The following is a 23,552-nucleotide window of genomic DNA, read 5'->3' on the forward strand; positions in this document are numbered from 1 at the left end:
AACGGGGGCGAACTGCCAGCGGCGGGCGGAAGCTCAAAGTTCGGCCGCGGCGGCGGCATCGTCCTCCCGGGGCCGAGCTGGCGTTTGGGGCCGAGCAGCCGGCGGCGGCTGTCGGACCGAGCGGGAGCGCGGCGAGACGCCGACCGCCGCCCCGGGGGGAGGCCGACGGCACCGTGCGCGTTCCCCCCCCCACCACCACCACCACCCCGCTCGCCGCCCGCCTCGGGGGGCCGCGTCCAGCCGCGGCCCCCGCGTGAGTCAGCAGCCGCCGCCGCGGCGTCACATGAGAGGAGGCAGGTTGCGCCGGGCAGGAAGGGCGCGCGGAGGCGGGCGCGGGCGGCCTTTAAAAGTCCTCGCCCGAGCCGGGCTCGCCTGGGCTCGCTGGCCACCTTCGCCGTCCCCATGGCCCCCGCCGTGCCGCTGGCGCTCCTGGCCCTGGCGGCCCTGGCGCCGGCGCTGGCCCGGCCGCCCTGCCGCTACCCGGCCCGTCTCTGGTGCAGCTCCCGGGAGATCGCCGTCGCCTGCCAGGTCAGAGACGGGGCAGCCGCGAGGCCGGGGCGTCCTGCTCGCCCGCCCGCCCGGCACGCCTGGGCAGGGGGCAGAGGCGGGACGAGGGGATGCAGCCGGCACGCGGGGTCCCGGTGATGCTGCGGCGCCGGCTCCGGCCGCCCGCGACGCTGGAGCTGCGCGTGGCGGCTCTGAGCGCTGCTCCTGCCAGGGCGCGGGGCCGCGGGACGCGCCGCGGGATGCGCCGGACGCTGCGTTGCTCCCCCAAAGAGCCCTGCTGCAGCCGGACCCCGACGGGGGAGCGATTGGGATGCGCTGGGTGCTGCATTGCTCCCCCAAAGAGCCCTGCTGCAGCCGGACCCCGACAGGGGAGCGATCGGGATGCGCCGGACGCTGCGTTGCTCCCCCAAAGAGCCCTGCTGCAGCCGGACCCCGACGGGGGAGCGATCGGGATGCGCCGGGTGCTGCGTTGCTCCCCCAAAGAGCCCTGCTGCAGCCGGACCCCGACGGGGGAGCGATCGGGATGCGCCGGACGCTGCGTTGCTCCCCCAAAGAGCCCTGCTGCAGCCGGACCCCGACGGGGGAGCGATCGGGATGCGCCGGACGCTGCGTTGCTCCCCCAAAGAGCCCTGCTGCAGCCGGACCCCGACAGGGGAGCGATCGGGATGCGCCAGGCGCTGCGTTGCTCCCCCAAAGAGCCCTGCTGCAGCCGGACCCCGACGGGGGAGTGATCGGGATGCGCCGGGCACTGCGTTGCTCCCCCAAAAACACTACTACAGCCGGACCCCGATGGGGGGGCAATCAGGATGCGCCGGGTGCTGCATTGCTCCCCCAAAAACGCTACTGCAGCCGGATCCAGACACAGGAGCAATCGGGATGCTCTGGGTGCCGCATTGCTCCCCCAAAAGCCCTGCTGCAGCCGGACCCCGAGGCAGGAGCAGTCGGGCTGATCGGGGCGGGAGGGAGCTGCATTGCTCCCCGACGTCCCCGAGGAAGAGACGTGCCGCAGCCAGACCCCAACGCAGCGGCAGCAGTCGCCACTTCTGCTTTTCCAGCCCCTTGCGCCCTGCATCTCTCCGCTCCGTCTCAGCCCCCCCCCCCCAACCGTCCGCCCCCACCGCCACCCCACCCCGGGCCGAGCCCCGGCCGGCCGGCCGCACTCTTCCTCCGAAGCGCGTTGAGGAAGTTCCCCGCGGAAAACCCTGCCGGCTGCATGCCGCAACCCCCCACCGCCACCGCTCTGGTGTTGGAGGACCTTCACCCCCTCCCTCCCCGGGCCGGGCGGACGTGGCCGGCGCAACTCCCCCCACCCCACCCCCTTTTTTTGCTCTGCACAACCGCTGTCCATGCACAGGCGGAGGCCCGGTGCGGCAACCTGTCGCGCACGGCGGTGGCCCCGGTGGAGCTGAGCCTCTACTACGAGAGCCTGTGCCCGGCCTGCCGGGGCTTCGTGGCCCAGCAGCTCTTGGCCACCTGGCTGCTGCTGCCGGCCGACGTCCTGCGCGTCACCCTGGTGCCCTACGGCAACGCGCAGGTAGGAGCCGCGGCCGGCGGCGGTGACACGCGGTGGCGGTGACGCGCGGCGGCGGTGACGCGCGGCGGCGCCGCTCAGCCGGCCTCGTCCCGCAGGAGAGGAACGTCAACGGGACGTGGCGCTTCCAGTGCCAGCACGGCCCCGAGGAGTGCTTGGGCAACGTGGTGGAGGTGAGTCGGGGCAGGGGGGGAGCGCGCGGACGGGACGGGACGGGTAGAGCCGCAGCCGCCCTCCGCTACCGCCGCGGCCGCCCGTCCCCGCAGGCCTGCCTGATGCACGAGGCCGGGGACTTCAACACCTACTTCCCCGCCATCGCCTGCCTGGAGTCGTCGGCGGCCGTCACCAAGAACGTCGAGGCTGTAGGTCGCCCTCCCCTCCCCGTGTCCCCTCTCCTTGTCCTCACCACCCTCCCCAACCACCCCCCCACTGGTCCCCGGAGCGGCGGCGTGACGCCCCCCAACCCCGGCAGTGCCTGCGGGTGTACGCGCCGGAGGTGTCGGCGGCGCGGGTGGCCGCCTGCGCGCAGGGCGAGCTGGGGAGGCAGCTGATGCACCGCAACGCCCAGCTGACGGCCGCCCTCGACCCGCCGCACAACTACGTGCCCTGGATCGTGGTCAACGGGGTAGGTGGTGCGAGAAGGGTATGGGGGGGGGGGGGAAGGTGGGTGGCCGGGCAGCTCCGGGTGACACCGGCGTCCCTCTCACCTGCAGAAGCACACGGACGAGCTGCAGGCGCGGGCGCAGGGTGCGCTGCTGGCCCTGGTGTGCGAGCTCTACCAGGTGAGTCCCCACCATCACCACCACCATCACCACCAGCACCACCACCAACACCACCAACACCATCACCGTCACCACCACTACCCTCAACACCACCACCAACACCATCACCACTACCACCACCACCAACACCGACACCATCACCACCACCATCACCACCATTACCACCATCACCAGCAACACCAGCACCATCACCGCCCCCACCGCTACCCCCATCACCACCACCAACACCATCACCACCACCAACACCAATACCATCGCCGCCACCACCACCATGACCACCACCACTGCCGCCACCACCACCACCACCACCGCTGCCACCACCACCATCACCACGACGACCACCACCACCACCGCCGCCGTGGTGGCCCAGGGGCTGGGGTGGCGGCGCTGCTCCTCTCCCCCTCGCTGCCCGCCGCTCTCCTTGCAGGGGGAGAAGCCCGAGTGCTGCCCGGGCCGAGCCCCGAGCAGCCCCGCGCGCTGCGCCAGCTGAGGCGGCGGCCACGACGCGATGGCGGCGCCCCACGGTCAGGCTCTGCCCCGGCTGCGCCGCGCGGCCCCCCCCCCTCCCCGGATCGGCCCAACGGGAACAAGCCTGGGCGGCCGGGAACGCCCGTGCCGCCAGCGAGGGAATAAAAAGTGGATGTTTGGTGGAAAAGGCGCCTGCTGAGTCCTGTGTTGCTGGTTTGGTGTGTGTGGGGGGGGGGGGAATGGCTGCGCTGGGGCCTGCGCTGCAATCTGCCTGGCCTGGGGCTACCTGACCAGTTGGGGGGAGGAGTCGGTGTGGGGGGTGTCTGCAGCGGTTGCGGGGGCTGAAGGGGAACGAGGTTTGGGGCACAGGGCTGCCCCTGTGCTGCCCCGTCCCTGTCCTGCTCCTGCCCTAGGGCCACAGGGCTGCCCTGCCGACGGCCTTCTGCCTCGGTAGGTGTCATGGCCGCCCCTCCATGTTGCCTCGGTAGGTGTCATGGCTGCCCCCAGTTGCCTCGGTAAGTGCCATGGCTGCCCCCCAGTTGCCTCGGTAGGTGTCATGGCTGCCCCCAGTTGCCTCGGTAAGTGCCATGGCTGCCCCCCCAGTTGCCTCGGTAGGTGTCATGGCCCCCGCGGGAAGCGGAAGGCTCCTCCGTCACGGGACCCCCCCCCCCCCCCGCCACGTGCAGGTGGCGGAAGCGGGCGGTGGCGGCGGGCGGGGAGCGGGGCGGCGGCAGGTGACCGGGGCTGGGGGGGCCGGGGGGGCGCGGGGGTATCTGGGAGAGTTGGGGGCTGCAGGAGTAACGGGGGGGCTGGATAACTGGGTGTACAGGGGTAACTGGGGTGACAGGGGCCTGCAGGGGTAACTGGGCGGCACTGGGAGAATTTGGGGGGGCCCTGGGGTGACGGAGGGTGCAGGGGTAACTGGGGAGGTACTGGGAGAATTTGGGGGGGGTCCTGGGGTAACTGGAGGGGCACTGGGAGAATTAGGGGGGTACTGGGGTGATGGGAGGGTGCAGGGATAACTGGAGGGGTACTGGGAGAATTTGGGGGGGGTCCTGGGGTGAGGGGGGGTGCAGGGGTAACTGGAGGGGGTACTGGGAGAATTTGGGGGGGGTCCTGGGGTGAGGGGGGGGTGCAGGGGTAACTGGAGGGGGTACTGGGAGAATTTGGGGGGGGGTCCTGGGGTGAGGGGGGGGTGCAGGGGTAACTGGAGGGGGTACTGGGAGAATTTGGGGGGGGTCCTGGGGTGAGGGGGGGGTGCAGGGGTAACTGGAGGGGGTACTGGGAGAATTTGGGGGGGGTCCTGGGGTGAGGGGGGGGTGCAGGGGTAACTGGAGGGGGTACTGGGAGAATTTAGGGGGGGTCCTGGGGTGAGGGGGGGTGCAGGGGTAACTGGAGGGGTACTGGGAGAATTTGGGGGGGGTCCTGGGGTGAGGGGGGGGTGCAGGGGTAACTGGAGGGGTACTGGGAGAATTTAGGGGGGGTCCTGGGGTGAGGGGGGGTGCAGGGGTAACTGGGGGGGGTACTGGGAGAATTTGGGGGGGGTCCTGGGGTGAGGGGGGGTGCAGGGGTAACTGGGGGGGTACTGGGAGAATTTGGGGGGCACTGGGGTGAGGGGGGTGCAGGGGTAACTGGGGGGGGTACTGGGAGAATTTGGGGGGGGGTCCTGGGGTGAGGAGGGGTGCAGGGGTAACTGGAGGGACACTGGGAGAATTAGGGGGGGTACTGGGGTGAGGGGGGTGCAGGGGTAACTGGAGGGGCACTGGGAGAATTAGGGGGGGTACTGGGGTGAGGGGGGTGCAGGGGTAACTGGGGGGTACTGGGAGAGTTGGGGGGCACTGGGGTGACGGGAGGGTGCAGGGGTAACTGGGGGGTACTGGGAGAATTGGGGGGCACTGGGGTGAGGGGGGGTGCAGGGGTAACTGGAGGGACACTGGGAGAATTAGGGGGGGTACTGGGGTGAGGGGGGGTGCAGGGGTAACGGGGGTACTGGGAGAATTGGGGGGCACTGGGGTGACGGGGTGTGGGGGTACTGGGAGAATTAGGGGGGTGCTGAGGTGACGTAACTGAGGGGGAGTTGGGTACAGGAATAACTTGAGGGGGCTACGGAGTAAGGGGGGGGCTGGGGGATGCAGGGATAACTGGGGGGGTACAGGGATGGGTGAGGAATCGGGGGGGTGCAGGCATTATTAGGGGACAGGGGTATGGGGGTAGGTGGTGGGATTGGGGAGGCACTGGGGTAACCGGAGGGACTCGGGGCGGGGGGGGGGGGACAGGGGTGTTGGGAGGGATGGGGGGAGCAGGGGGTGACTGGGGGTTACAGCAGAGGCACTGGGGGAGTATCGGGGTTACTGGGGGCATTGGGGGGGTAACTGGCAGGTCTGGGAAGAGCAGGGGGAACTGGGGGGGGGGCGCAGGGGGAACTGGGGATGCAGATGTAATCGGATGGACTGGGGGGGGGGGGTAGGGATAACACTGTGGGTGCAGCGTGACTGGGGTAAGAGGGTGCTGGGGGCCGGCGTGGGGGTTTGACCGTGGCGCCGGGGCCTTCCTCACGGCCTCCTCCTCCTCTTCCTCGTCCTCCCGCCTCGGCTGCAGGGCGGCCGCGCGGGGCCCGGCCGCGGCCCGCAGGATGCTGGCCCGGGGCAGGCGCCTCTTCCGCAGCTGCTGCAAGCCCTTCTTCAAGGGCCGATTCCTGCTGGCGACCAACACGGTGAGCTGCGGGGCGCTCCTGGCCGCCGGCGACACGCTCCAGCAGGCGCGGGAGCGGCGGAAGGACCCGGCCCGGCCCTGGGAGCCGGCTCGCACAGGTGGGTCCACGCCGGCTCGCCGCGGCCCCGCGAGGAGCTCTCAGCTGTTCTCCCAGCGTGACAAAGTCTGTGCATGCTGCTAGCTCACCTTCCACCCCAGCTCCTGCTGCCTTTGGGGGGGGGGTCATATAACACAATTTTTGGACCCTCTTCTGCCTGGGGTCCAGCCTCACGTTCACCATCGTTCTGCACCGTGTCCCCGATAGCGACATCCCTCGTGGGCAGCTCCCGGCAGGACGCGGGACCTGCTCGCCTTTTGTGTTTTCTCGTGGGCCGTATACGCTTACGGGGTGGTGGGGGTGGGGGGGGAGCACGTAAATAATGCACGAAGGCATTGTGCGTGCCAGCCCGCGGCGCGCGTTGACGGCGGTGTTGTGTTGCAGCGCGCATGTTTGCCATCGGCTGCAGCATGGGCCCCTTGATGCACTACTGGTACCTCTGGTTAGATGGAGCCTTTCCTGCAAGCGGCTTTAAGGGCATGAAAACGGTCCTGAAGAAAGTCCTCATTGACCAGCTGGTGGCATCACCAGCCCTGGGAGTCTGGTATTTCTTAGGTAAAAGCGTCGCTACCCGCCTTATGCGGGTTTAGCAACATTATGTAAATGTTGCTAAAACGAGAGCGGGCCCACACTGCCTCCACCCAGGGAACGGGTGACGTGTTGGTGGCCAGACGTGGAGGAGCGGGCCGGCTGCCGGCGTGACGTGCAGCACCCTCGCTCCGCGGCTCCCTTTGGAGGCCGGGAATGGGTGTCCCTAGGCTCCTTCCCGGCTGGTGAAGCACGAGCTAGTGCCCGATAAAGTGCTGTTCCCTCCTGAACCGTCGAGGGCTTTTTGGCGAGAGGAAGATGCAGCTGAGCTGCTGGCCTTGGAGACAGTAACTCAGGTCCGGGGCGGACTCGAGGGACAGCCGACGGCCCCAGCCCTGGTGCTGCTCACCCCATCTCTCTGCTGCAGGCATGGGTGCCCTGGAGGGCCAGGCCCTGGAGGAGAGCTGGGGGGAGCTCAAGGAGAAATTCTGGGAGTTTTACAAGGTAGGTGCATCCCTTTAGCTCTTCCTCCACCCCCTCCTCGTGACGCAGGCAGATAATGGCTGTTTGCTCCTTGTAGGCTGACTGGTGCGTGTGGCCGGCGGCTCAGCTCGTGAACTTCCTCTTCCTCCCACCCAAGTACCGGGTGGTTTACGTGAACGTGATTACGCTGGGCTGGGACACATACCTCTCCTACCTCAAGCACAGGGTAAGCGCTGTCGTTCCTCCTAGGCCCTATGGCCTTGCCTGGGTCGCATCGACTGAGCCCGTTTTCTTGTATTTTTAGCATAATCAACCCCTGATCGCTGAGCACGACGCGCAGCACGGGAACGAGCGCAGCATTGGGATGTGAGCAGGCAGCGCTGAAGCCGTTCTCAAGGACCGCTACCGTGTTTTCATAAGCTGCCCAGCGCTAATCAGTTACTTGGGTGTCTGTCGAAGCTGCGAGTGCGGCGAGCCTGGGCAGGAGCCGGCTCGCGACGGCCACGAACAAACTCTCAATCCAGGGAAGAAAAACGGTTCTTGGAGACAATCACACTCATGGGCTGCGCTTCACGGCAGCCAGAGGAGATCTTGCCAATTAACTTGTCTACTGATTGCAATTAGGGGCTTAGGTCATATTTTAGAGACTCTTGTATAAAAGGCTATTGAATAGAGCCGAGTTTTCTCTTCCGCCACGGCGCCCACGCTGTTAGGGATGGGAGCGGCTGCTGCATTTACTCTTTGCATCCAGCCCTGGGGACTGGGCCGCTGGGCTCGCTGCTCTGCTGCAGGCAGGTTTTTCCCCTCCCTGGCAAGGTTAGTCCCTCGCTCTTCTGCTGGGGACGAGCCCTGACAGCAAATGCAGCATCTCCAAACCATTCCTTGCTCCCGATTCAGCTGTTTGGCGAGTCGCTGCTGCCCCTCTGCTTGCATCTGAGCTCCTCCTGCCTTTCCCTGCTGCTTTCACTCTTCAAACTCGTGCCTTTTACCAATGGAAAAGTCACTAAATCCAGCACTGCCTTTCTCCTCCCTCTATGTTCTCCTCTCGCCTTCAGGGAATGAACTCTGCTGCGGTGGGCTGCAGCCACCAAACTTGTCATTGCAGCTTTGTAATCGCTGCCCCTCTGTCCCCGTGGCAGTGGCCGCCCTCACCCAGCCGCGGGGCTGGTCCCGCTGCAGCCAGCGCCTGCTCCCCCACTGCAGTCCTGCGTCGGCCCTCCTCTCGTGGCTTTGCCCCAGTCGCTCCCCCGTGTTTGCTCGCTGCCCTTGCTGCTCCTCGGGCTGAAAGTGCTCGTTTCCCTGCTGCCTCCTGCGGGCAGGCCACGCGTGTTCGGGGCTGGCCCCACCGCGTCGTGCTCCAGCACAGGAGGCTGCTGGTGTTGCTGCAGGGCCCCGGGCAAATGCGATGCTCGCGCTGCAACCTGGCAGCTTATTTATTTACAGTATTGATGAAAACCATCTCGGACGTGCCTAAATTGAATTTTCTACCGATTAAAGCTGAGCCTTACTTACAGCTCTGTCCTCATCGCTCCTGAAACACGCCGCCGTCGGGGGGGGGGGGGAGCAGCCCTCCCGCGGCAGAGCGCCGAGCTGCTGCAGAACACCGGGAGCCGGTTGGCTGGCGAATGCTAATTACGAAACCAGATATTTGGTCTCGCCCAGCCACTGAGCTCGAAACCGCGGAGGAAAGAGGTTGGAGACAGCGGGGAGCCGGCCGGTCCTGCCGCGTGGGGGACATCCCGGCTCGGGATGCAGCGCTCCCCGGCCTCCCGCTCCCTTCCTCCTGAAATGACCTGGAGTAACTGGTGATCAGCATTGATTTATTTCTTCACAACATTTCTTTAATACAGTGATTGTTAGGAAATTGTACTCTTTTGACACTTTTGACATTTGTACAGTACAGTGTAACTCTTCCATAAGTAAACTTCACAAAAAGAGGAAAGGGAAGGGGGGGGGTATGGTACCGTGGTCAGGGGACCTGTAAAATAAAGACACAGCGCTCCAAAAAAAATAAATAGAGGGAAGCAAGACGTCCGGGTCGGTCATTGCTCTAGTAATATCCACTTATTCACAGTCTCCACGTAAGCACATTACTACGTTAACAGACAAGGAGCCAAACGCTCTGTAGCAAAGTAGCGATGCTGGTCGGAGCCCGTGGAGCCCGGCGCGCCGGCGCGGGAGTCGGCAGCGGTGTCCTCCGGGCCACGCTCTCCCGGGAGGTGCGCGTTGCTCGCGGCCGCGGAGCTGCGACTGGTTTGCTACAGCTTGCTTTGCTGGCCTTGCTTGTTTGGTTGGGGTTTTTTTTTTGTTTTGTTTTAACCTTTAAATAATAGATTTAAAAGTGATATTCACAAGCAGGTCACCACACCGATTAAAATAAATGCACCAACACGGCCACAGCACGGCAGGTCACACGCACAGCGTCACTTCCTACTCCTATTTACAAGGAGGGTTTTTTTTTTCCCTTTTTTCTCTTTATATGTACAAGGAGGAAGACAGCGGGAGCATAAATTAGCATCTATTTATACAAATAAACAAGAGATAGGAAATAATCCATCCACCTGGGGCGAGAGGACAGCCAGACAGCAAGGAGAACCGAGCGGCTCTCCAGGCGGGCAGAGCGGGCCGGCGGCCGAGCTCGGGCGCAGGCGCCGGTGCCCGGAGCGCCGGGAAGGCGCCCGCGAGCCGGGCACGCGGAGGAACGGGCTCGCGAGCGACCGGAGCTGGCGTTTCCGGGCAGACAACGGAAATAAGAGTTGTATATAGACGAGTCAGGCTCGTGGGATGGTTGAAAGCAGGCTCGGATGAGTTTGCTCCTACCATCCCGGGCTTAAAAATAAATAAAGGGGTGGAGAGGGGCCACAGCCGAACTCGGGGCAGGGGGACAGGGCAGGCGCCGAGAGGGGACGGGGCCCTGTCGAAGCCTGCGAGGTATCAGCAGCAGAAGCCAGGCCGGCCCCCCGCCCCGGAGCGGGGACTAGAGACACGGGACGGGGGGCAGGACACGCGGCCCGAGCGCCGGCGTTACCGGAGGACACCGGGCCCTAACAGGCACAGTCCTGGTGCGGGGGGGCCTGCTGGTCCGTGAGCTGGGGGCCCTGCTTGGCGCCGGTGACCGCCGGGTCGGCCGCGTCCAGCGACTCCGACATCTTCTCGCAGATGATGTCCACCAGCCGCTCGAAGGTCTGCTTGACGTTGATGTTGTCCTTGGCGCTGGCCTCGAAGAACTCGAAGCCTGGCCGGAGGGAAGGGGGGGGGGTCAGGGTGCAAACCCCCCAAAACCACCTCCCACCCACCCACCAGGCCTTGACCTACAGCTCCTCCTCGGGGCCCTGAACAAGTAAGTAAAGAGCTGCCACCAAGCTGAGAGGTTTCACGGCTCCTCCTCCACCAGGGAAACGCTCACGGGCTGTTCGCAAGCGCTCAACCCCGGCCACAAACCCATAAAACCCACTCCCAGCTCAAGCTGGGTTTAACCGGCCCATAAAATCCACGACTTTTCCGGCCCGCGGCCGGTCTGCGCGGCCGTTACCCTAACAGATGTCAAAAACGGTCGGCAAAACCCAGGCGCTCGCAGCGTGATTTTGGTTTCTTTCCCTCCCCCCCCCGGTTGTGAGATGACAAGTCGGTGCTGTTATCTAAACGGCAGAATTACCGCGGGTAAATCGAGCCCTAATTAAGTTATCGGTGCTCACCCAGGTGCTCGGCCAGCTGGCGGCCCTTCTCCGACGACACCACGCGCTCGTCCTCCATGTCGCACTTGTTGCCCACCAGCAGGACCTGCGCGTTGTCCCAGGAGTAGGTCTTGATCTGGGTCGACCTTCGGGAGGCAAACAAATAAAAAAGAAAATGTAATAAAACCAGGCGCGGAGAGGGCCGGCGATGCCGGCACCGGCGGACGCTCGTTAGGGGCCCCGGGGCTCGTTAGGGGAGGCGCCCACCAGTCCTGCACGGCGTTGAAGGACTCCTCGTTGGTGATGTCGTACATGAGGATGAAGCCCATGGCGCCGCGGTAGTAGGCGGTGGTGATGGTCCGGTACCGCTCCTGGCCGGCTGTGTCCTGCGGAGAGGGCAAGGAGGCGTCAGGCGATGCCGGCGGTCATTCGCCATGGCAACGCTCGCCGCATCCTTGTTCCCGGTCCGGTGGGAAGGGGGGGGGGGCACATCCCACCCGGAGCACGGCGCTGCCGGGATGGGGGACGCCGGAGCGGGACGCGTCCCCCCGTCCCCAGGTGATCTGGGCGCTCACCCAGATCTGCAGCTTGATGCGCTTGTCGTTGCGGTAGATGGTTTTGACCTTGAAGTCGATGCCGACGGTGCTGACGAAGGCGGGCGTGAAGGAGTCGTCGGCGTACCGGAAGAGGAAGGAGGTTTTGCCCACGCTGCTGTTCCCGATGATCAGGATCTTGAACATGTAGTCGAAGTTCTGGTCCGAGGACTCCTTCTGCCCATAGCGGGAGTCGGTAGCGGACGCCATCTGCGAGGCAGAGGGGGCCGTGAGCCCGCCGCTCCGACCCCGCGGGAACGGCTGCCCGGAGCGTCTTCCCGCGCCCGCCGGCAGCCCCGGCGCCGCCTCCATCGCTCCCTGCCGCCGCGGGGACCCCCCCCCGCCCCGAGACCCCCCCGCTTCGGCTCGAGCAGGCCGGTGCAAAGGGGCGTCCCGCAGAGACGAGCGGACTCGCGTTCCCTCCTCTCTCGCCCGGCCCCGGGACGGAGGCCGCGTTGACGGGACCGGCTGCGGCGAGGCACCGGGGAGCTGCGGGGGCTGCTGCGGAGCTGGGAGCTGGCACCGCCGGGTCCGGAGCGCCGCTCTCCGCCGGCGCGGAGCAGGGGGAGCCCGCGAGCCTCGCAGGGAGGCTGCGGCCGGCGCTCCGCAGCCGCTCCCTGCGTCTCCGCCGCGAAATGGCACCTGCAGCGGTGCCCCCGCTCGGCTCTCTGCCGGCGGCCGCGGCGCGGGGAAGGGGTGCACTGCACCGCAGGGCGGCGGGTGCACAGTGCTGCGGGGCGGGTGCACGGTGCTCCGCGGGGATGCCGACAGCGGGTGCATGGTGCTGCAGGGCAGTGGGTGCACAGAGGTGGGTGAACAGCCCTGGAGGTGAGTGCACAGCACAGTGCTGCAGGGCAGCGGGCGCAATAGGGTGGGTGCACAGCACCGCAGGGCAGCGGGTGCAATAGGGTGGGTGCACAGCACCGCAGGGCAGCGGGTGCAATAAGGGTGGGTGCACAGCACCGCAGGGCAGCGGGTGCAATAGGGTGGGTGCACAGCACCGCAGGGCAGCGGGTGCCTGGCGCTCTGGGGGATGCCGGGCAGCAGGTGCATGGCGGTGGGCGCACAGCACTCACTGCAGGGCAGTGGGTGCAATAGGGGTGGGTGATCGGCACTGCAGGGCAGTAGGTGCAATAAGGGTGGGTGCACAGCACCGCAGGGCAGCGGGTGCAATAAGGGTGGGTGCACAGCACCGCAGGGCAGCGGGTGCCTGGTGCTCTGGGGGATGCCGGGCAGCAGGTGCACGGCGGTGGGCGCACAGCACTCACTGCAGGGCCGTGGGTGCAACAGAGTGCGTGCTCGGCACTGCAGGGCCGCAGGTGCAATAGGGTGGGTGCTCGGCGCTGCAGGGCAGCGGGTGCAGGGCGCTGCGTGGGGATGCTGGGCAGGGGCCGCACAGAGGTGGGTGCACGGCCCCGGGGGGCAGCGGCTGCGCGGGGCTGGGTGCACGGCGCTACAGGGCGCTGCGGGCCAGGCCGGTTACGCAACCCGCCGGTGCCGCAGGCCCCGAGCCCGGTGCACCGGGCCGACCTCCGCCGCCCACCGGCCCCAGGCCTGGTGGTAGCGGGGGGGGGGGGGGGGAGGGAAGAGAGAGAACGACGATATATACCGACTCCCAGCGCCCCGCACACAGCGGGGAGCCCGACCCCCCCCCCACCGCCACCCCGGGGCAGCGCGGCTGCAGCCCGCCCCTGATGCAATGGGGCTACCTGCACCACCCGGGCCCCCCCCCGCCACTGCAACCCCCCCACCCCGCCGTTGCAAATCCCCCCCTCCCCCCCGGCTATGCAATCCTTCCTCCGGCTTTGCAACCCCTTCCCCAGCTTTGCAAACCCCCCCCCCAACCACTGGGCCCGGCGTGGGGGGGGGGGGGGCGCGCGCTCACCTCCAGCTCGCGCTCGCGCCGCGCCTCCTGCAGCAAATGCAGCAGCGGCGCGCGCCGCCCCGGCGGTTGCAGAGCCCCGCTGACGTCGCCGCGCCGAGGGGCGGGGCCCGGCATGCAGATGAGCGCCGACACGTCAGCGGAGACGGGCCCGGCCGGCGCGCTGATAGGCCGGCGCGCAGCCGTGATGGACAGCGCGCCGGGGCCACGCCGGGCGGGGCGGGGGAGAGGAGGGGGGAAACCCACCTCTGCAGCCCTCCCCCTCCGCGGCGCGGTGGTAGGAGCCGTTCCCCCCCCCACAGGGGGCAGTGGTGTGGGCCAGGCCCCATCCCGGGGGGCAGCGGAGCGAACCATTCCCTCCCCAAACGGGGGGCAGTGGAAGGAACCATTCCCTCCTGAGGAGGGGAGAAGAAAGAGCCATCCCTCCTCCCGAGGGGGAGAGAAGGAGCCCTCACAATATCCTCCCCCCACCCCGGTCACGACATACCACCCCCCCGCCACCCCCGTGTCGCGACTGCCAGCTGGCACAACATGTCACACCCTCAGGATAGCCTGAGGAGCCATGGGCACCCTGACCCTAATCCCCCTCACTGGGCCTTGAGGTGGGGGCTAGTGGCCTCCCTCTCCTCCCAGTGCCCCCCAGTGCGGCAGCCATGTCGCGCCCGGGAGGGGGCACGGCCGGCCGCGTCCTCCCTCGCCCTCCCCACGGGCTGAGGCGATCGGCGGGGATTAGGGGGAGGCAGCATATGGCGGCGCCGGTCTCTGCACAGCCGGGGTGGTTTTGGGGAGGGGGGTGCTCGCTGGGCGCGGAGGCCCGTCCTCTCCTCCAGGTTGCGCCCTGGGGGGGGGCCTTAGCCGAAGCCAGCTCGGGCTCCGGCTCTCCGGCGAGGCCGCCGGACGCTCTCCGGGTCTCCGGCCGAGGGACGGCACTGTCCCGTCGAGCGAGGGCTCTCGACGGTGGCGGTGGGGGGGGGACGGACGGACCCGAGGGCCGGGCCGCGGGCGGAGGCCCGATAAAACCACCGTCGGGAGCGACGCGGAAGAGCGGGGAGCCGGCTCTGCCAAGCTGGCGATTAAATATTTACCTTAGCCGGCGGTGATGGATGAGGGTGTTCCTCAGGGAGGAGCTCGCTTTCGGTCAAACACGGCTGGTGGCACCCGGAGCGGAGCCGCCCGCGGGCCGGCGGCGGCCGGCTTGGCGGTCTCCGAGCCGGCCCCACGGCGAGGGCCGCAGCGCCCCGCGGGGGCCATCCGGCACCCCAAACCCCGCCGGCCGCCTCCAGCGCGGCCCCCCGCCCCGGCTAACGTCGCCCGCGCTGCCGGAGCGGGGCGGAAAGAGGCGTTTCCGGGGAAAGCGAGCGGTGCGGGGAACAAACCGGGTTTAATATCTGGAAGGTGAAGGAAGAAACCGAAACGACTCTCCCCCCCCCCCCACCACCACCCCAACCCCACCACACACACACACACACCCCTTCCCAGAGGGGTTTGGCCACCCCAGAGACACGGGGGCCCCAAAGTGCAAAGTGTCGATGCAGCGTTTCGCGTGCCCGATCTCCGCCACGGAAACACGTGTGAGCGCACCTAGGTGAGGCTTGTATTAAAAAGTGAGCTACAAAAGGCTTGAAAAAGTGAACCTGTCCCCAAATAAATAAACCACCGACTAGCACCCAAGCAGCCCTGTCCTGCCCCGGCGCCCAGACGGACCTGGCGTGTCCCCACCCCGGGGGTCCCTCTTGCCCCTTCTCACCTCTCCGTCCCGCTTGGGGGCTGCGCTTTTGGTGAGGGGCCACCAAGATGGGCCTGGCCCAAGGGGACGAGGTGCCGGGGAGGGTGGTGGTGGGGGGGGGGACATGGGGGCCGACAGCATCCTGGTGCCCATCGGTACCTGCCCCCGCCGCCCGGGGACGTGCCACCGGCGGAGTCCGCCGCGGCGGTGACGTGGCTTCGGGGCCCGGACGCGTCCCGACGGCCGCCCCGGCCCCCTCCAGCGGCGGGGGGCGGTGGGGACGGCGCTCTCGGTGGCCAGGCCGTGGGCGAGGAGCCCGGGGAGGGACGGCGATCGTGGCCGAGCCGTGCAAGTCCCCGCGCGTCTCCGGTGGGCGGTGGGACGGGTCCAGGCTGCTACGTGCCCAGCGGCAGGAATGTGACGTTGCCCTCCGTGTCCAGGCACAGCTCCCGGCTCCTCCGGCTGCTCTCGGGTCCCGGTGCTGGGCGCCCGGCGCCGACATCCTTCGCCAGCGTCCTCTCCAGCACCCGCCTGTTGTCCACGTCCCCGAGGCGCGAGTCCCGCTCCCCGGAGCCGGGTGAGAGGCGCTCGGCATCAGCCGACTCCGAGTCGTCCGTGGCCGACGTCTTGGAGCCGCTGTTGTCCTCGTCCAGGGGGCTCTCGGCCCCGTCCGGCTCCGTGTCCGACTCGCCGTCCTCCTCCAGCGTCGGCTCGAACTGGAACTTGTCGGGGCCGGAGGCCGGGGCCGCGCCGCGCTCCTCCTCGGGCGGCGGGGACGGGCTGTGCGGGATCATGCTCTGGTACCACTCCCGGTTGTCCTCCAGCGTGTCCAGGATCTCCTGGGCGTCGGGGTGCACCAGGTCGGCCCATGTCTCCCATAACGGGTGGGCGATGAAGTCGATGAAGCCGACCTGCAGGGAAGGCAGAGCTGGGCTCAGGGACGGGGCATGACCTGGAGCTGCCGGCGACCCCCAAGCTTGTGAGCCCCTCGGTGCATCTTGCTCTGATCACCAGCACCACCGCCGAGCCCCGTGAGCACCTCCTACCAGGTGCCACTGACCCACCTGGGACTTCTCCACAGAGGCGTTGTGCTTGTCGCACATGGGACTGATCTCCATGCCTTTCTCCCGCTCCCGGTCACCCTGGCGGAAGAACTCCACCATGATGCGGTCGGTCCATTGGCGGTACAGCTCCAGCGGCTTGGTGGGGTTGCTGAGGTCGGCACAGTGCACCATGTTCTGCAGGACCTGCGCACAAGGCCACCGCGTTGCTCACCACCCTTCGGCACTGGTGGGGATGCAACCCCGCAGACACCCATGTCCGTGGTGGAGATTCGCTGGCGTTGCAAGGAGTGCTGGCACGAAGCATGTCCAGCTATCCCCATCCCACCAGGTCCCACGTGCACAAGGAGCCGCGCGGGCTATGCACCATTACGGGCTGGGGGAAGGTTTGGCCACCTGCTCCGTGGTGCGGGAGCACCCTGCGCTCACCTGGATCCGATCGGAGTAGTTATCCAGCAGCAAGACTCCCAGGCTGGTCACCTTCTTGGTCTCCACCATGGTTTTCAAATCTGCTAGCAGGTTCATATGCTTGGACATGTCCGTGGCCAGCACCTGGGCAGGGGCGAGCAGGACACGCGGCTCAGCCCCGGTCCCCCACGGCCAACCCCGGGCAGCCCACCCAACCCCGGGCCCTCGCCGGCACCCCAGCCCTGCACCTGAGGCTGGCCGGGGCCCTCCGTACCATGTCGATGGCCATTTTGCGGAGCGACTGCCTCTGCTTCTTGCTGAGGTTTTGGAAGATGTCGCAGTTCTCCTCCTGGAGCAGCTTGAAGCCCACAGCCAGATGGTGGTTCTCCAGCACCGAGGAGTCGTTGTACATCAGGGCCAGCTCTGAGTCTGACAGATGGTGCCCGTCACTGCTGGGACGGCTCCGGACACCGGGGACCCACACGCCCGGCCGGCAGCCAGCCCTCCCCATGCCCAACTCACTGGTGTTGATGAGGAACTGGTTGGAGACGCCCGGGTGGTCAACGTCGTGGATGGCGCTGGCGAAGATGGCAGCCATGATCTCCAGGTCCGTGAAGACAGCCTGGAGGGGGGAAAAAGAGACAGCACAACCAGATTACGGCCACACCAGGTGACGGTGAACAGGACTGGGGCGATGCCGGGAGCCAGGCTCTGGGCCACGCTCACCTCCAGTGCCGGCGTGGAGAGGAGGACGTGCGTGGACTGGGCCACATCGGCGGCGTGGGTGCTGTTGTGGTAGGCCACGTCGGCGTGGTAGTGGTCCTCCAGCGTCATCATGTAGGTGATGAAGGTGTCAGCCGGGATGCGGAAGGTCTTCATCAGGTCGCGCTCCTGCAGGGAGAGCGGGAGGTGGCCCCGGCCGGACGCGGGGACGGGGACAGCCCGGCGCGGGGCTGCGCTGGCCACGGCGCCGAGCCTGCCGGGGCGCCCACCTGGAAGATGCTGTACATGATGACCGTGAGCGGGCGGTTGCCCGAGTACTCAGCGATCTTGAACATGTCGAGCCCCCACTTGTTGGTGTCCTCCAGCTCCTGGGGGCCAGAGGGACAAGGTGTCTGCAGCGGCCGGCGTGCGGGGACCCCGGGGCGCCCCGCGCTGCCATGCTCTGGGGCTCACCTTGGCCAGCAGCCCCTCCTGGGCCGTCCGGACCCCGAAGCGGGGGATGCCGGCGGCCACGAGGCTGGAGCCGTGCGTGAGCTTCTTCACGCCGCTGATCTGCGACATGGGGCGCTTCTTCCGCTCCTTGTCCTTGTCCTTGGGCAGGGGCGAGGGGATCTCCACCTCATGCTGCTTGTCTGCACCACGCCAGGAGGTGGTGAGAGCGGGCAGCCCGGCCGCGGCACGGCGCCCCGGCCCCCGCGCCGGGGACCCCCGCGGCCCCGCGCGTTTGCACGCCGAGGATTGACGTCAGCCGGTGCTAATAATACCGCCGGTGCCATGGCAACGGGAGGAACGCGGCGCTTCCCCTCGCCCCCGGCGCAGAAAGCCCCGGCCTCCCGCCTCGCCGCGGCCCCCCAGGCCCGCAGGCCGGGCCTGCCACGCGCCGGGCTCCCCACGGGTGCCCAGGCATGGGGATGGCACCGCCAGCCCCTGTGCAGGCTGCCAGCCCTCGCGCCAGCATGCACCAGCATGCACCAGCATGCACGAGCGTGCACCAGCGTGCACCAGTGCTTGCAGCCGTCTGGGACTGCAGAGTGCGACAAAGGCTCTGGTACTCCCAAGAGAGCAAATCCCATGCAAACACCTGCAAAAGAACCCCCCCCCCCCAATTCCCTGTTTTTGTGCAAAAAGCGAGCAGGCGCCCAGCCCGGCCCCGCAGCGGGCGCTCACCCAGGAAGGTGCTGGAGATGTACTCGGACACCTGGTTCCCCGAGCGGCTCGTCTCCGAGAGGTGCGACAGCTCCCTGTTCAGCATCCTCTTAAACTGCGGGGACGGGCGAGGGCTCCATCACGGCCGGCCCCGGGGACGCGCCGCGGACCCCCGGGAGAGAGGGCTCGGGCGCCCCGGCGCCCGCTTTGCCTCCTGTTTCTTGGCGCTGCCACGGGGGGGCTCAGGCCGCCCGGGGTTAACGTCACCCCGAGGTGCCGAGCGGGACCCGAGGTGCCCTCACCTTGTTGGAGGCCATCTCGCTGACCGAATGCCTGGTCTGCAGGGTTTCCAGCTGCTCCAAGCACCAGTCCAGCTCCTCCAGGGTCTCCACGGAGAGTTTCTGGTAGGCATCCTCTGCGGAGGGCGACGGCAGCCGCCTCGCCGGGGGCTCTGCCCGGCCGCCCGCCCGCCCCGCCGCCCCGCCGCCCGCCCCCGGCCAGCCGGCATCGCGGTCAGGCCCCGCCGGAGGGTGCAGGGGGGCCGCGGCCGCGCCGAGCCGGAGGGGCTCGCGGGGTCGGCCGCTTACGTACGGCCCCGCTCGCAAATTCTGGGTGCAAACCAGAGCCGTTCAGAGCGGCCGTCTGCGTCGGCACCCCTGCCTGCCCGGGGCACACCGAGGCGACGGCCGGCCCCGGGGGGACCCCGTCGCCGGCCGGGCCGGAGCGGCCGGGCTCCCGCGGGGCCTCGCTCCCGCTCGGGGTTTTATTAATGGAAGGTTTGACGTCAACCGGAGACTTTCCACCGCGCGAAGGGCGGCCGGGCGGGAGGGAGCCCGGGAAAACCCGACATGGATCCCCGAGGGCAAAGCTGCCGGTTTGCCCCAGCCGGGGGTCTCATTTCTGCCCCCCACCCCCCGTGGGGGATTAGCACCGCCGGGGTCCCAGCACCGCTGCCTTTGCGCTGGAGCCGAGCGGGGATGCTCGGGGCAGCGGGGAGCAGATGCGGGGTTGCACGTTGCAGCCAGCTCACCCCAAAATGCACCCCATCCGCCCCCCCCGCTGCAGATGTGCAGGAGCCCTGGGGGACCGACTGGGGCTGGGGACACGGGGGGACATGGGGGGACAGCCACCGCGGCCAGGGCACTCACCGGAGAGGCTGGCCTTGCTCACGGAGGGCAGGCTGCTGCTTGACGCTCGCCTGCAAAACACGCGGCGCTGTTTTCTCAGGCGGCCGGGGACCCCCGGGGCGAGGGACCCCTCTCCGTCCCCTGACCCCGGCTGAGACCGTCGCCCTGCCCGTCCCGCGCCCCGCTCACTTGGTGCCGGCGCGGTCCTGGAGGTGGGTCAGCACGGCGAAGTTGCTGCGGACGGTGCGAAGGCTGGCCAGGACCTGCCGGGGCGAGAGCGGGGCTGCGGCCGGGCTGCGAGACGGCCCCGGCGCGCGGGGTCCCCGGCTGCGCCCCGATGCCGGGCAGCAGCGGCGGACGGGAGGCAAAGCCGCGGCGTTGCAGGAAGCCCCACGGCTGGACGCCGGTGACACCCGGTCCGGCTGGTGCACGTGGCGTGCACGAGAGCCGATGCGCACGAGGGTCCCCCCGCTCCCGGTGCTGCGTGCAGGGCCGCATCCTGCCCGGGCCCTGGCAGAGCCCCCATCACCATCACCGGAGCACGGGGCCGGGCAGGGGGGTCGGGGACAGCGGCCGGCTCGGAGGAGGCGCTACCTGGGCGAACGGCGTGACGATCATGTCTTCTCCATGCCTGCGGGAGCAAAGGGCGCGTGAGCCCCGGGGAGCGGGACGGGGGCGGGCAGCGGGGTCCGGGGCCGCCGCGGCTCGGCCCCGGTCGGGGCTGTGGCCCGCGGCGCGGGGCTGAGATGCTCACAGGTCGCTGGCGATGGAGGAGTTTCGGGACATGGCTTTCGGGGAGAGGTCGTAGTCGCTGTCGGAGCGGTAGAGGAAGGACTCGCGCCGCTGGCCGTGGGCGAAGGTGCCCTGCAGGACCAGCCCCGAGCCCGGGCTGGCCTGGGGGTCCAGCGGCCCCCTGCCCGACAGGCCATTCTCCAGGTCGAAGCTGCGCGGGAGAGAGGGGACGAAGCTCGGAGCCGGCAGGGACCCGCTGGCCCCGAGGCCCCGGGGATGGTCGCCCTGCGGAGCTCAGCTGCTCAGCACCCATGCTCGGGCCCCAGCACCCCGGGGAAGGAGACGCCTGCCCCGGGACCATGGGACCGCGGGATCCTGCCCCCCCTCCTCGCCCCCCGTGGCGCCGGTGGGACCTGTCGCCCCCCCCTGCCCCCCCGAGAGCCCCCCGACAGCCCTGCTGGCACAACGGCACCGAGAACAATGGGGACTGCCCTGCCCTTGTGTCGTTCCCCCCCACCCCGAACAATGGGTAACGCCCCCCCAACAATGCCGAGCCCCCTGCCGAGAACAATGGAGGATCCCCTGCCACCCCCCCACGGAGAACAATGGGAGCTGCGGAAACGCCGCCAGGTTTCCCCCGCTCTCCTTCCCTGCCGCCCTCCGCGCTGGGGCCCAGCAGCCCCCGGCCCCGCTGGCTCCAGGCGCTGAGAACGGCCGCAGCTCGGTACACACGTGCCAGCACCCACCAAGCACCTCCGGCGGCCACAGCCTGCGCGGCAGCTCCCGGGGCACTCGGCTTGCACGGCGTCACCGGGATGGCACTTACCCTCCGGGGACGCCCCGGCACCGCTGCGGGACGCTCCGGCATCGCCGAGCCCCCGCCGCCGCGGCCCCGAGCCCGTACCGTTCCCCCCGCGGCATCCGGGCGGCGAAGAGCCCGGCGAGGGGCCTCCGGGCATCTCCACCCTCCAGAAAACATCCCCTCAGCTCCTTCCAGCTCAGCCGCGCGTCGTGGCCGCGGTCCCCCCGCCGTCCCGCGCCCCCGCTTCCAGCCGGGCTGCCCCAATGCCGCCGCCGTACCCACCCGATGCAGGAGTGCCTGCGGCGCGGGCGCCGACCCTCTGGCCCCGTCTTGCCCGGCAGCCGGAGCGCCTGCATCGTGCCGGAGCCGCCGCGTCGGCCGCCAGCGTCCGGCGGCCAGGCCAGGCCTCTCGGCCGGGGCGGCGGTGCCGGGCCGTGCCGGCTGCCGCCGGCGCGTCGTGCCCCCTTTTCCCGCTGCGCCTTGTTTTCGCTTTCCCCCCCCCTTCCCCGTCCCTTTCCCCGCTGGGACCGGGGACACAAAGCCGCATTGTGGCTCCGGCCGCTGAATTACGGAGCTGTTCCCTCCTCGGCGCAGCCGGTTCCCCGCAGCCGCCCCGGGCAGGGGGGGACGCCGTGACCCCGGGCCAGCTGGCATCCCGGCAGGGCGCTGCGGCCCCCGGCGAGCCCCGGCCCCCGGCCGGCAGCGTCGCACGCCGCCCGGCCCGCGCGGGCTGCAGCGTGGCCGCCGAGCGGGGCCGGCTCGCGCCGGGGGCCGCGCCGGGGCTCAGCCTCTATAAATAGATGCTGCCGCCGCTGAGGAGGGATCGGCTGATGCCCTGCACCGGGGCGGGCGCCAGCCCGGCCCCGCGGCCTTCCCGGCCCGGTGCCCCCGTCGGTCACCGTGAGCTGGCTGCAATGGCACAGTGCCACCTCGGTCCCCACGAGCCGGTCGGGACAGCATGGTGCCCCCGTTGGTCCCCACGAGGCGGCCACGATGGCCCGGTGCCCCCGTCGGTCCCCGCAAGCCAGCCACGACGGCCCGGTGCCCCATCGGTCCCCACGAGCCGGCCGGGACAGCCCGATGCCCCCGTGGGTCCCCACGAGCTGGCTGGGACGGTCCGGTGCCCCCATCGGTCCCCACGAGCCGGCCACGATAGCCCGGTGCCTCCATCCGTCCCCGCAAGCCAGCCACGACGGCACGGTGCCCCGTCGGTCCCCGCGAGCCGGCCGAGACGGTCCGGTGCGCCGAGTGCAAGGTGCCCCCGGTGCCCTGCCAGCGGGCACGGCCGCGCCGCCGTGCTCAGCCCAGGGGCCGGAGAGCCGGGCCGGCGGCTCGGCCGGCGGCAGCATCTGCACCTTTTTTTCCCCCTCTCGCTGTCCCACGAAATTCCCCGTTTTCCTGCTCCGCCAGCTGCCGGCCAGCTGCTGCCGGCTGGGGCACAGCCCGCCGCGCCGAGACACAGACACCCTCCGCGCCCGCCGAGCCCCGCGGGTCCGGCCGGCGCGCCGGGCCCTGCCCCGCTGGGCATCCCTGTGACGAAGGCGCCCGTTCTCAGCCAGCGTCTCCCCTGGGGACCCGGCTCAGCGCCCGCCCCGGGACCCCGCCAGCGTCCCCCCCCCCCCCTTACCAGAGGGGATGCGCCACGGTGAAGCGCCGCTGCAGGCGGATGCTCTGGTTCATCAGGAGCTTCCTGAAGAGGACGGGCGAGCAGCGGGGGGAGCCGCCGGGCGAGGCGGCCGGCGAAGCCCCCGGCGAGCCGCGCGTGGCGGGCAGCATGGCGCTGGCGGCACGGCGGGTCCTCGCCGGCGGGCGGCTGGCGGAGGGGGGGTCGCGAGCGGCACGGCCGCGCTGCCCGCCGGGTCGGCGCAGGAAGCGCATTGCGCTCCCAGCCCTCGCGCTCCCCGGGAAACTTTCCATTCCCCCTCCCGCCCTCGCCTGGGAAATTAAACAACTGTCTGGCTCGGCCGGCCCGACACATGGAGCAGATCCCCCGGGGCCGGCTGCGCCGCGCCAGCCCCGCTCGGCGGGGGGAACGCCGCCGCCGCGGCCCCGCTGCACGCGGCCGGCCCCGGGGCACGTGGCGCCGCGCTGGCCCCGAGGCGGCAGCTGCTCCCTGCAAGGGCACGGACACCTGCAAAAGGGACGCGCTGCAAAAGGGACGCGGCAGAGCCGGGATGCACCGAGCCACGGGGCCACCGAGGGAGGCGGCGGAGCGGCCGCGCCGCGGGGACGAGGGGACCCGGCCGGCGCCGGTGGGTCTCGCCGCGAGCCCCTTTGCAGCATCGCCCTTGCCTCCGGGCGCGCTCGGCCGTGGGAGCCGGGCGCCTGGCCCGGCCCGACCCCGTGTCCCCTCTGATGCAACTGGATACCTGCTGTTCCCTCCAGCAGCAAAAATAACCTCCAGCTGGCGGGGGCCCAGGCGGGCGCGCGGGGCCGGCTTCACCGTGCTGCCGTCGGAGCCCGGCCGGGAGGGACGGGGAAGGGGGGGAAACTCGGGGCGCGGGAAAACGCCCCGAAAGCAGGCGGTGACGTGAAAACCAGCAGGACAGTGGTCCTGCAGTAGAGACATT

The 23,552-nt window shown here is 69.3% G+C and overlaps 4 protein-coding genes across 7 annotated transcripts; 2 read left to right on the forward strand and 2 right to left on the reverse strand.

Moving 5' to 3' along the window:
* The first annotated feature begins 56 nt into the window (after nucleotides 1-56).
* Nucleotides 57-3,477, forward strand: IFI30 (IFI30 lysosomal thiol reductase). Its single transcript, XM_068919530.1, has 7 exons — nucleotides 57-528; nucleotides 1,862-2,041; nucleotides 2,137-2,211; nucleotides 2,305-2,400; nucleotides 2,511-2,663; nucleotides 2,752-2,820; nucleotides 3,248-3,477. Exons 1-7 carry the CDS (start codon nucleotides 403-405, stop codon nucleotides 3,308-3,310), a joined length of 762 nt encoding a protein of 253 aa, XP_068775631.1. The 5' UTR covers nucleotides 57-402; the 3' UTR covers nucleotides 3,311-3,477.
* A 495-nt stretch (nucleotides 3,478-3,972) lies between these two features.
* MPV17L2 (MPV17 mitochondrial inner membrane protein like 2) lies at nucleotides 3,973-7,782 on the forward strand. Of its 2 annotated transcripts, none has more exons than XM_068919771.1 (6): nucleotides 3,973-4,022; nucleotides 5,887-6,098; nucleotides 6,482-6,652; nucleotides 7,053-7,129; nucleotides 7,206-7,334; nucleotides 7,413-7,782. In XM_068919771.1, exons 2-6 carry the CDS (start codon nucleotides 5,921-5,923, stop codon nucleotides 7,476-7,478), a joined length of 621 nt encoding a protein of 206 aa, XP_068775872.1. In that variant the 5' UTR covers nucleotides 3,973-4,022; nucleotides 5,887-5,920; the 3' UTR covers nucleotides 7,479-7,782. The 2 variants fall into 2 exon arrangements, with proteins under 2 accessions (XP_068775872.1, XP_068775873.1); XM_068919772.1 differs by lacking the exon at nucleotides 3,973-4,022 and adding an exon at nucleotides 4,044-4,119.
* A 1,129-nt stretch (nucleotides 7,783-8,911) lies between these two features.
* RAB3A (RAB3A, member RAS oncogene family) lies at nucleotides 8,912-14,420 on the reverse strand. Of its 2 annotated transcripts, none has more exons than XM_068919769.1 (5): nucleotides 14,343-14,420; nucleotides 11,358-11,585; nucleotides 11,050-11,168; nucleotides 10,804-10,928; nucleotides 8,912-10,343 (listed from the first exon to the last, which is right to left on the reverse strand). In XM_068919769.1, the coding sequence occupies exons 2-5, from the start codon at nucleotides 11,583-11,585 to the stop codon at nucleotides 10,153-10,155; spliced, it is 663 nt and encodes a 220-aa protein (XP_068775870.1). In that variant the 5' UTR covers nucleotides 14,343-14,420; the 3' UTR covers nucleotides 8,912-10,152. The 2 variants fall into 2 exon arrangements, with proteins under 2 accessions (XP_068775870.1, XP_068775869.1); XM_068919768.1 differs by lacking the exon at nucleotides 14,343-14,420 and adding an exon at nucleotides 13,261-13,390.
* A 280-nt stretch (nucleotides 14,421-14,700) lies between these two features.
* On the reverse strand, nucleotides 14,701-22,875 carry PDE4C (phosphodiesterase 4C). 2 transcript variants are annotated; one of them, XM_068919767.1, is made up of 15 exons: nucleotides 22,610-22,875; nucleotides 20,203-20,391; nucleotides 20,043-20,079; nucleotides 19,638-19,711; nucleotides 19,470-19,519; nucleotides 18,624-18,736; nucleotides 18,343-18,436; nucleotides 17,629-17,807; nucleotides 17,445-17,543; nucleotides 17,179-17,343; nucleotides 16,975-17,074; nucleotides 16,727-16,881; nucleotides 16,474-16,596; nucleotides 16,048-16,230; nucleotides 14,701-15,894 (listed from the first exon to the last, which is right to left on the reverse strand). In XM_068919767.1, the coding sequence occupies exons 1-15, from the start codon at nucleotides 22,858-22,860 to the stop codon at nucleotides 15,379-15,381; spliced, it is 2,328 nt and encodes a 775-aa protein (XP_068775868.1). In that variant the 5' UTR covers nucleotides 22,861-22,875; the 3' UTR covers nucleotides 14,701-15,378. The 2 variants fall into 2 exon arrangements, with proteins under 2 accessions (XP_068775868.1, XP_068775867.1); XM_068919766.1 differs by lacking the exon at nucleotides 22,610-22,875 and adding an exon at nucleotides 21,265-21,359 and having other exon boundaries at nucleotides 14,703-15,894.
* Between the last annotated feature and the right edge of the window lie 677 nt (nucleotides 22,876-23,552).

Source organism: Struthio camelus, chromosome 26 (assembly GCF_040807025.1).
Source record: "Struthio camelus isolate bStrCam1 chromosome 26, bStrCam1.hap1, whole genome shotgun sequence".
NCBI lineage: Eukaryota > Metazoa > Chordata > Aves > Struthioniformes > Struthionidae > Struthio > Struthio camelus.